Source organism: Hypanus sabinus, chromosome 9 (assembly GCF_030144855.1).
Source record: "Hypanus sabinus isolate sHypSab1 chromosome 9, sHypSab1.hap1, whole genome shotgun sequence".
NCBI lineage: Eukaryota > Metazoa > Chordata > Chondrichthyes > Myliobatiformes > Dasyatidae > Hypanus > Hypanus sabinus.
Window position 1 is genome coordinate 142,723,046 of NC_082714.1, and position 12,378 is coordinate 142,735,423.

The window sequence follows — 12,378 nt, forward strand, 5'->3', positions numbered from 1 at the left end:
GCCTACAGGAAGTTAAAGGGAAGGGAACGTGCAAAGAATAAAATGGGTAAGTGCACAATTAAAGTTACTGGGTGGGGGGGGTCAGTGTGGACCCTGTGATGCCTCAAAAAGGTGTTACCTATCATTAAGGACACTTATCACCGAGGACATGGCCTTTTCTCATTGCTACCATCAAAGAGGAAGCACAAAAGCCTGAGGATACACACTCAACATTTTACAAATGGCTTGTTCCCCTCTGCCATCAAATTTCTGAATGGACAATGTACCCATGTACACTCCCTCATTATTTTTCCCTCTCTTTTACACTCCTTAACTAACTTAATTATATCAATATATATATATATAATTTTTTTCTCTCTGTGACACCAACTCTAACAGCATGTGTTCACCCGTTTCAGTCACAATGCAAATGGAGCTTGGGATTTAATGTTACCCAAGATCATGTACAGAAGGTGTAGAGTGGGATGATCCCTTTTCAATATCTTATGTGTATCTATACTGCAAGTAATGACAATGTGCATTGCCAATAATGTGGAATGGGGCTGACATATGTGCATGAGAAAACCAAAATGAAAAACATGGAGCTGAATTAATGCAAGTAACCAAAGAATTATCCTATCTTCTTTCAGGTAAACAGCTAAGCACTCAGGAGAAACTCTTTGGCATTAAATGGAGGCATTATGAATTTATGTATCACATATACCCATAAAAATGGCTTTCCGCTTTGAATGCTCAACAGTTCTTTTGAGGATGTGGTAACCCTGGCATATAAGTGCTTTCTCCATAAACAGACAGACTAACAACTGTTTTATTTACTTATTTATTTAGCAATACAGTGCAGAGTAGGCCCTTCCAGCCACAGCACCCTGGCAAACTCGATTAACCCTAACTTAATCACGGTGACTAATTAACCTACCCAAAATGTCTTTGGGCTGTAGGTACCCGGAGCACCCAGGGAAAATGCACAGTTTCCACAGAGAGGACCTACAGACTCCTTACAGACAGCGCCAGAATTAAACTCAGAACTGTGTAAAGGCCCAGGCTGTAAAAGCATTGGATTACCTATGTTAGCTACTGCAGTGACCCCTCAAAAATTATATGAAACTTCAAATGACAGCTCAATTATCATTTTCCATAATCAGAATGTAATATTTCTTTAATTAGCTACAGCTCACTAATTAACTTGAAATAGATCAAGCTAATTTTACATTTATAAGTAATTAGCTAAGTTTTTTGAATTACTTAGAAATGTTGTGCTATTTAATTAAAACATGATTCCAATTAGTTACAGACAATTTATGAATAATTAATGATGCATATAAAGCAAATTCCTACAAAATCTGTAAACAAAATACTTGATTTCACTTCCCCCCTCCTGTGGCTCTTTTTTTTTGTAACATCATATGATAAACTTTCACTGACAGGAAGTCTTTAAACATGCATCGGATAGAGACTGATATAATTAGATGCAGATCTGATGCTGGGGAAATTGTTGGACACTGTCACTCAAGTCCTGGAAACAATCATTAAAAGGATATAGTCCATGTTGTACAGGTGCTGTCATCTCAGAATAATACTTCATGAGATTTTGGATCTTGCAATGAGACATTTCTGTGCTTATGAACATGGCAAACAGGATTCTTTACTCTGTATGGTTACCCTTTTTCCTGACATTCTTTACTGCTGTAACTGGAACAAGACAAAAGGACAGGACAACATTCCCCTTTTATATTTAAGACAAAGGTACTACCCCAGACACCTGCTCGAGACATTTTGGAACCTAGTGATCAGAACTAGAAGTAAGGTTAACCCTGTGAGGTTAAGTTGCCTCCTTACACTGCTGTCTTGAACTGTACCACCGGGAAACTCTGTCCAATATCACAAAGTGAATATAAACAAACATATGCAAAGAAAACCTGTCATAAGATTTTTAAAAAATTAAAACACTCTTTGTGACCTGAAGAAGAATCATTTCATGATGGAAAGATCAAATAAACATCAGTGATGACAAATGTAGAAAATGGCAGCTCAAACAATACAGTGCAGTAACTAGGCAAGTGTAAAATGTTAAAATAATGGAACCTACAATCCCTTTTGCTTGCACCAATGATTATTTGCCATATTGCTTCTGAATCTATAGAAACCAAACCCTCAGTATACTTCACCCACCAGGATCCCCGACTCAGAAAAAATGGAAATTCACTAGTCCATTCTTTGCCTCCAGTTACAAGCAAATTTAACATTTAATTATAAAATAATTACCAAAACAAGGGGAGTAATGCAATTTAAATTCAGCATAGACTTGGATTTGAAACAATGCCAAGGATTGTTTAAAATCTGCTGAATCACTGTAGGCTATGACCTGAAGTGTTGATATGTATCCCAGTAGGTATGCCTTACTCTCATTAGGAGTGGTTGTATTCCAGCCAGCCTCACTACAAGTATCACTCTCAGCTTCCACCAGTGTTGCTGGAGATGCCGTCGTCACAGATTCTGTCACAATACCTTCTGAGCTGACAACCTCCAGAACTCCAAATTCATTCAGTCGGAACTGCAAAGAAAAAACAATTGCATCGTTTAACACACATTCCCCAAAAGCACTCAAGAGGAAACAAACCTCACAAGAGGAACTAGTTGAGCAAGTTAATGGTAAAATATTTTCTTCCATTTAATACTTTGTGAAATAACAACTTAAGTCAAAGAATTGGAATACCATGGTAGAGGTGTAGGAAATGTCGGTTAAGTCACACTTGGGAGTATTGTGTAAATGTTCTGGTCACCCCACTATAGGAAAGACATGAAGAAGCTAAGGAAAAGATAGACAAGGATGTTGTTTGGACGAGAGGGCTTAAATTAACAGGAGATTGGATAGGCTAGGTTTGTTTTTCCTGGAGTGACGGAAACTGAGATGTGACATAATGGAGGTATATAAAATTGTGAGAGGCAGGGATGGAGTAGAGAACAAGCTTCTGATCCTAGTAGGGCTTTTTTAAAACTAGAGGGCAGAGCTTTAAGGTGACATTTAAGGAGGTAACAACTTTTAAGAATCATCTGGTTATTTGTTACAATGAGCTTGGGATAGAGTGATATGGAATTAATACAAGCAAGTGTGATTAATATAGATTAACATGGTGTCCGGAAAAACACAGGGGACCTGTTTCTTGATGCAGAACTGTATGACTCTATAAAAATCGTACGTCTTCTTGATTCTCATTTAGAATTCAGATATTATTTACAAAAAAACTCACTAAAGAAAATTAATTAAAATTTTCATTTTAATTCCAGAGAAAAAAACTGAGAGAACAGTCCCTTAAATACGTGACTTAGTGCAGTATTCTGTTATTGCTATCATTAATATGTATCATGCATACACCAAAGAATGATGAATTATGAGAAACCTTTCAACCTATTGCACCTAAACAATTTATTTGAAAAAGTATTTCTCAATTCCGCTTTTTTGCTCTTTCCTCCTAATGTTGCATTTTAAGTAAATAACCCATTTATTTTTGAAAGTTGGTATTGGACCTGATCAAAATCTTTTCTAGCAATGCATTCCAATTTATAAAAAAGAAATTAGTTCTTCATATCCCCAGTGGATTTTTTGCCAATTATCTTAAACTTGTTCGTTCAAATGGTTCACACTTGGTGTCTCGAAGCATACAAGATAGGAAAGAACTTTTCCAACATTCAGGTTCGATTTCCTAAAATTACAGAATCAGAATGGGTACTCCCAGAAAATGGCAGTGAGGATTGCAACAAGATCTTCCTCAGATAAGTAGGGCTTCTAGCAATGAGAATTTTAAACACCAGGTAAAATAGAAACACGAGAAGGTCTGCAGATGCTGGAAATCCAAAGCAACACACACTAAATGCTGGAGGAACTCAGCAGGTCAGGCAGCATCGATGGAAATGAATAAACAGTTGACGTTTCGGTCTAAGACCTAAGATCTAAAACGGTTCCCTCAAATAAAAAGTGGCAAACTTTAGAGGGGGAGAGGGATAAGATAAACAGGGGACAATGGAAGCAGGTTAATTGCCTCTATTGATTTGGCATTCGCCATCCTCAGTACATGCCCATTTATCAATATCAATCCCTTCTGCTCTAATTTTACTTCATCTGGTGTGCACTTTTCTATGCTGCCAGTTACAACTCTAACAGATTGGTCAAACATAAATCCACAGTAACTCTGCCCTCCTATTACAGCATTTACTTTTTACAATGTTCAGTTATCACTTATTTATCAACAGATTCTAGCACTTTGGAGAAGGACAATTGATATACAACTCTTTATATCCCTACTTAAATCTTTAAATCAGTAGTGAAGAACTTAAATAACAAATTCACAGGCTTATCGTCAGTATCTAGAATAAGAGGGACATCAGCAATGACATAACAGCAACCACCATAAAATGCTGGAGGACTCAACAGGTCAGGCAGCATCTATGGAAATGAATAGACAGTCGACGTTTCAGGCCGAGATACTTCTACAGGACTGAGAAAGAAGAGGAAAGCTGCCAGAATAAAAAAGTGGAGGGAGAGAAAAGAGGCTAACTGGAAGGTGAGGGGTGAAGCCAGGTGGGTGAGAAGGGTCAAGGGATGGAGAAGAAGGAATCTAATAGGAGAGGAGGGTGGACCATAGAACAAAGGGAAGGAGGGAGGGACCCAGAGTGAAGTAATAGGCAAGGGAGAAAAGGTAAAGTATCAGAGTGGGGAATGCTTGGCGGGGGGGAGGGAGGAATTTGTTTACCAGAAGGAGAAATGATAATCATGCCATCACGTTGGAAGCCACCCAGATGGAATATAAGGTGTTGCTCCTCCACCTTGAGGGTGGCCTCACCTTGGCAGGTAAAACAACCTTCCAGGCTGTGGCACACACCTTTTATCTTGCTACCACCATCTGACAGGATGTACAGAGGGCCCACATCACCAGGTTCAGGGACAGTTATTACCCCACAACCATCATGCTCTAAAGTCAGCATGAATACTTTTAATCACATTACTCTGAACTAATTCTATGACCTGCAGACTCATTTTCAATGTCTCTTTACAAATGATGTCCTCGGTTGTATTTGAACAGTTTGCTTTCCTTTGAAAATTGATTGTCAATCTCTATCGGTTTATATATTGTTCCAGTAAATGCCTGCAAGACAATGAATCTCAAAGTAGCATATACATACTTTGATGCTAAATTTACTTTAAACTTAACCGCAGCCAAAATTGGAAAGCAGGTAACACACAGAAGTCAAGCCCTGTCCAGTGCAAGTAAGATTTGTTCACATACATAAAAAGGTACTTTGCACCTAGATATTTCCTGGTTTACCTTGTAGTGACATGTTAAAGTGGCAGAATGAGATTTAGACAATTATTGTGATGCCTTGGGTACAGCATTTGCAGCTCATCAAGTTGACTGCAAAGCTCCAAGCAGCAGAGACACAATGGAAGACTCTTTGGCCAACAATGCAATCCCCTTCACTCCAATCACATTTGCAAGGTGGAACAATGTTATCTGTAGCACAGCCAGCAACTCAACAGGGTCTGGGAAGTGGCAATATGCCCATAAATTGAATGCAACCTTAACCTGACCTAAAAATCCCTAACAAGAGAAGATAAAACCATCTAGAATTGTAACTTCATATTAAGTTCAAAGTAATTCATTATCAAAGTACAGATATGTCACGATATACAACCCAGAGATTTATTTTCTTGCGGGCATTCAAAGTAAATTCAAGAATCACAATAGAATCAATGAAAGCAACACACACAAAATTAGCACAGATTGAAAGCAGCTGCAGATTTTGAAAACAGAAGAAAGGTCTTGGCCTGAAACATCAACTGTTTACTCTTTGCCATAGATGCTCCTTGGTCTACTGTGCTCCTCCAGCATTTTATGTATTGCCTGGATTTCCAGTATCTGCAGATTTTCTCTTGTTTGAGAATCAATAAAAGACTACTCCCAACAGGATAGACAAACAAATAATATGCAAAAGACAACAAACTGTCCAAACACAAAAAGAGAAAAAGAAGAATGACTATAATAAATAAATAAGCAATAAATATCGAGAACATGAGATGATGAATCCTTGAAAATGAGCCCACAGGTTGTGCGAATAGTTCACTGATGGGCGAGTGAAGTTGAGCAAAGTTATCCCCTCTGGTTCCAGAACCTGATGGTTGAGGGGTAACAACTGTGTCCTGAGGCTCCAGTATCTGCTTCCAGATGGCAGCAGTGAGAGGAATATGCACCTGGATGGTGGGATGTCTTGATGGTGGATGCTGCTTTCCTGTGACAGGTGCTTCACAGAGATGAGCTCGGTGACGGGGAGGGCTTTACCCATGATGGACTGGGCCATATCTACATCTTTTTTAATGTGTTTCCATTCAAGGACATTGGCATTTCCATACCAGACCATGATGCAACCTGTCAATACACTGTCTACCACACATCTACAGAACTTTGTCAAATTTTTCAATGACATGCTGAAACTCCTCAAACTTCTAAGTAGAGGTGCTACCATACTTTCTCCGTAATGGCACTAATGTGCTGGACCTAAGGCAGATCCTCTGAAATTATAAAGTGAGGAATTTAAAGTTGCTGATCCTCTCCATCTCGAATACCCTGATGAGAACTGGCTCATGGACCTCTGGTTTCCTCCTCCTGAAGTCAATAGTCAGCTCCTTGGTCTTGTTGATATTGATTGAGAGATTATCAATATTCCCCAAAATGTTAAAGTTATGTGAAAGTTGGAACTTTGATGACTATATAGCTGTTACTGCAAGAGGCACACAAAAAATGCAACAACCTAGGAGAGGTTACACTTAGTATCAATATCTATATATTGGGTACAGTCTTTGAGAAACTGAGGAATAATTGAAAAATGTGTAAACATGCTATGTTCCCTATTTGCTTCAAGGATTGGATATAGAAAGCATCCTACTTTGTAAAAGGGTAAATTTTGTCCAAATTAAAAGAATTGCTAACCTTCAAGTTGCTTCCAGGTAAGGTAGCAATCCCATCTTTCCATTCCAAAACACTGACCACATCACAGTTGTGCACTCCACTGATCTGAGGGCTAATTGTAGCAGTCACTGGCACAGTGTTGTCTGGCTGTTCTGCTTTGATTGGCAAGGAAATGCCTTGATTTTCTCTGGAGAAACTCCGAGGTTTTCGAAGATTCGCTGCTGCATTAACTGATTTTACATTTGAAAAAAAAAATGCCAACAAGTAAAATCTGACAATATATTTGTACATGCACTGTTAAATTCTGTATAGTTGTTGAGAGGATATTGTCATCTTCAATTCATTACATAAATTGTCAATCTATCATTATAGTTACAATCATGATTATGCTAGAGAGTATATTTTGTTACTTTATTTGGAAAGCAAATTAAGGTAATTCCATTTTCTAAAGGCTAGATATTTTGAGTCTTGATTCTTGAATGTCAACATTGACATGACAGTTGGATTGGATTTCAAAATAGGGAACCAGAAATGAAAATTGACATTATATCAACAACAGAAAACATCTTTATGCATTATTTTTATATTTCTTACTTTATCTATTACTTGTAACCCTGCATTATCAAACACACTTCTCAAAATCCAACCCTACGTCCCTGTCATAAGAGGTGGAAATCGGTAAGGCCAGCTATCAGGGCTCTGGTGAAGCTATATCGGCCAATCCCCTGTAAAGCAGATACAATGGATTACAGAAACATTGATAAACTCCAAACATACCATCAACTTTGTGAGAAGAGGCGCACAGTCGAGTGAGCACATGACGATAGGGATTCTCCTGGTCCACCCTTGTGAAACTGGCTCAGAACAGTGGAGGATGGACACTGGAGGTCATCAATGGCCTATGCTCCACTGGGAGCTAAGGGCCCAAGAAGAAGATTATCAAATGCACAAGGTCCCACAACGGATATGGATATTGTAGCAAAGTGATCTAATTTCAGAAGAAAAAGCAAACTGCTGGAAGAACTCAGCAGATCAAGTGGTCTTTGTGGAAGGAAAGGGGTGGTTGGCACTTCAGGTTAGCTTGTCTACCAAAGTGTGGTAATCTACAGACATGGAAAAACATATATTCTTTGGCATTTACACAATTACATACCTGGAATAATAAAAGCTTTGGTTGACAGATGCGCACTCTGAACAGACCTGTTGCTGGTTACCCCATGTAAACTGATTTCACTCGACATGGTCACATTGCTGGGCATCAGCTCTTCCAATTCCACTCTGTTATTCATTCTAAAAGTTATTCGCCTGTTGACGTGACTGACCCTAGAATGAAGTTTACAATTTCAACCATCAGTCCTATTCATAAAGTTATAAGGATCAATGTCCTTCTCATAAAGTCACAAGGATCAAATGGCTCTTTATTAAACTTTTACGAAAATGTTACAATTTCAATGTTTTATATTTCACAAGTAAATGTCAATTGTTTTCAAAAGTTCCAAAGTACAACTATGGCATAGTTAGTGCCTCTCAGGTTTTTCAAGAACTGTACATATTCTGTAATCATATAGAGGGAACTTAATTAAATCTCTATTGTTGAATTACTCAACATTAATCAGAGTAACTTACTAAACAATACAGATTAATAAATGGAATTTCTTACATTCACTTTTAAAGAAAATGTCACATAAAAGTAATGAAATGAGGTGAAGTGTTCCTATGCCAACAACTTCTGTAACATATTCCTTTCTCTAGGCTGAGGATTTTTCACTGATTGACAGTGCCCTCCCCACATCTGTCTTTAATCTCATGCTTCAGCACTGTCTTCTTAGAACCAAAATCTATTGCTCCATTTCCTTACCCTCAACCCACTACACCCCTGCAATCAATAGATATTTCCCACTATTTTTTACCAAACCACATACAACCACCAATATATCTTCTTCTCTCCTTCCATCCTGTTTCAACATTTCAAAATGACTGAAGAAACACCAGTGACTATACTTCATCAGAGGTTTGAGGAGATCAGTATTACATCAAAGACACCAGCAAATTTCCACATGTGTACTGACTGATTGCATCTTTAGCTAATAGGAAGGCTCCAATCCAAAGTGGCTGCAAAGGTTTGTAAACTCAGCCAGCCCCATTACGAGAACCACCCTCCCTGCCATTGAGAAGATCATCCAAAGGCAGTGCCTCGAGAAGGTGGCATCCAGTATTAACGTTCTTCACCACCCAATACGTGACCTCTCCTCATAACTACCATCAGGGTGGATGTAGCAGAGGTTCCCAACCTGGAGTACACGGACTCTTTGCTTAATGGTATAGGCCCATGGCATAAAAATTTGAGAACCCCCTGGATGTATGAGAGCCTGGTGAAAAACACTCAACATTTTAGGAATGGAACAGCTTCCACCCCTCTACCATAAGATTTTGGAACAGTCAATAAACTTCATGGACACCATGTATTTTGCACTATTTATTTTTATTCATTGTAACAGAGTAAATATTTATGCCTTGCACTGTTCTGCTACCATATTAAAACAAATTTTGCCAACATATGTTAATATTAAACCTGCTTCTGATCCTTTGCTGGATTTTTCTCACACCTCTGTCAGCCTTACCCTTGCACTTATTCCCTTCCCCAGGGCACCAAACAAAAATCACCATTTTTGTACCTTACAAGCAATATAATTGTACATCTTCGACTAAAGTGTTCTGCATATTTTAATATAAATCAAAATACACTAGATGCTAGAAATCTGATAAAAACTCCTGATGACAGCCAGAAACAGGAACTGATTCCCACTTCATTCTGTTCTTTAATTGCAGCTTTCTCCTTGCATTACTCTCTGTGCAGAAACATCTTTGTCTAGCAATTACAGATGAAAAAAATTGAACTGTTTCCTTGAATATTTCCATTTAGTCCACAGTGATGACGTTTAGTAACCACTAACTTTCTGCAGTAAATTTCCATCTAATTCCCACTCTAGCTTCCTCTATTCCTGTCTAGTGAAATATGGTTTACATTCAACCACTCGGATCTTTTTACCAAGTAATTTGCAACTACCAGGTCTTTACATCAAGCTTATCAACTTTAAACCTCAAGCTCTGTTCCCATTTAGGTTGAACAGCAGCTGCAGGTTATAGATGAGTGGCTAACCTGAAACAATGAATGCATAAGAACCAGAGCCTTTTACTCTTACACCCGATGTCTCTCCTCAAAATGATGTATTTTTTTCTTTGCACCATCACTCATGTATCAACAAATCACTTCAGCTCTCCAGCCTATTTCTAGCAAAGAAACGCCCTTTCCTATCCACCCTCCCCGTCATCACATTACACCAGCTCTGCGCTTGCAAAAGCCCTTCATTGCTAAAGCATTCCAGTGCTGATTAAAGGACCTTAAAAAAAATTAACAGCACCTCTCTGCAAACGTTCCTGGAGCTGCTGTTCCCAGCACTTACAGCATAAATTGGAAATCTCCAGCCTCTTGTTAGGTTGTTTTGGTAATGCGAGAATAGGTTGGCTAATATTCTATATAAGAAAAAACTACAGCTAAATTGATAGCACTACTCAATTTAAAATCTTTATTTTTGGCCTTCCCTCGGGAATTTGACGACCATTTTTTATCCTGTACGATATATATTTTTGCTAAGTAAACGACCCTCTCATACTGTTTTACTTAACTTTTTTTTATTCAGCTCAGAACCATTTCTTCCCCTATCCCAAATAATTTATAATCAATTACTGCCATATTCAATCACTCACTGGGGAAATTTAAGACTGCAGTTTAGAACATCATTGGCTTTGAAATGTGTTCAATTACAAAATTTCCAATAGTACAATTTTTAAGTACCAATACATTTGATGAACCTAGTCCATTTTAAGCATTCAGTCCAAACGCTGGACTTCACAATGTAAAGAGGCGTATACCATATAACCAGTTTTTCACGTACATTAAAATACACCTTGCAAACATTGAATGCTATTTATTTGTAATGTTCAACGAATAATGCCACCAAAAACAGAATGATTGCTAATTGTCTGAGGTTTTTCCCATGCATTTTTATTATTCAATAGAAAACCGTATTAACTACCTATAGCTATTTATTAAAAATCAACTGTCACCAACATGCATCCGTACGCTGAATTCATACTTCATTCATTAGGGATTATCATTTCAATTTTATTGACTGATAAAACCATGCAAGAGATTTAATTTCTTACCAAAATGGCGGTGCTGACGGGCAGCCAAGAACAGAAGCTACAGTAAAATTAAATGAGATACATGTCTTTCACTTGGGTCCATATGAATACGCTCAAATAAAATTCAAACGACGGATGCACCGCCTGCCAAGCCTCAATTGTCGTCTCCCAACGTTGTCTCTTTAATTCACACGGGAAATGCAGCCAGCGAAAAGTTACTAGCAATGAAAAAGGTAGCAATCACAAATCCCCACTACATCCCTCGGAAGAGCTGAATCAAATGTCTGCAGTAGTTCCACATATTTTTAGACCAAATGCAAATATGTTTTTTGTTAAATTAATGACGTTGCTAAGAATATATTGACTGAAAGGTAGACAAATACTGCATAATTGAACATAGCAGATATTTTTGCCCGATGAGACCCTGTATTTCTGAAAAAGTAATCTGATATTCTTTTAGATACTAAAATGTGTAGGTTTCTTACCAATACAATGCACTTGCGCTTGAGCCTGCGGGGCTGCTTGCGCGCATGTGCAACTTTCAAAGACGCTATCACAATTCCTTTTCACAAACGCAGTATTTAAATAAGCGTTACTTGTTTTAGGGAAGTTTGCTGTTTTAACTGTTATTCCAGACTTACTATTTTTTTTTAAAAAATCAACATGGCCTTTAAGGATACTTATGTATTGTTTCGTGGCTGCATAACACTTTTAACATGTAGTACGTTACTCCCTGCAATTGTGACTTTAAGATTGCAAAGGTTACCAATGTTAGTAGTTTCCCCCACCAACACCGGCCCCGTGCAAAAGTACGTTACAAAGTCACAGTAGTTTTCAGTCTAGGGTCCTAAATGTTTTACTGTTATGTTCCTAGGTGATTAAATGTAAACATACAGGAAAAATACATTCGACCATGCAGACTACTCGCACGTGGGATAAATATGTCCAACATATTAGTGTTTAATTGCTCCAGTCCACCGCCAGCAAGGTTGTCCCTGCAACCAGCTCAGCAGCTGGTTTTGTTGCTATTCCAAAAAGAACACATTTTGCTATTCTTAAACGTTTAACCTTTCTAAAATCAAGATTGCTCATGACCCTGTCAACATGGACATCTAAGTTCACATTACAAATGTAAATGTTTCCTGTAATTGAGTGTTTCAATTAATTCCCAGTGTGAAATTCAGTCAATTAGCATATGGAGAGGGAAAATAAA

General features: G+C 38.1%; 1 protein-coding gene across 1 annotated transcript in view; it reads right to left on the bottom strand.

The window, feature by feature from the left end:
* l3mbtl1 (L3MBTL histone methyl-lysine binding protein 1) overlaps positions 1-11,697 on the bottom strand; it is a 92,474-nt gene extending 80,777 nt beyond the window's left edge. The window contains exons 1-4 of the mRNA XM_059981197.1: positions 11,651-11,697; positions 8,113-8,282; positions 6,981-7,180; positions 2,401-2,551 (exon numbers count right to left, since the gene is read on the bottom strand). Of these exons, the coding sequence (XP_059837180.1) occupies positions 2,401-2,551; positions 6,981-7,180; positions 8,113-8,282; positions 11,651-11,697 (568 nt within the window). The remainder of the gene's footprint in view (positions 1-2,400; positions 2,552-6,980; positions 7,181-8,112; positions 8,283-11,650) is intronic.
* Positions 11,698-12,378: the final 681 nt, after the last annotated feature.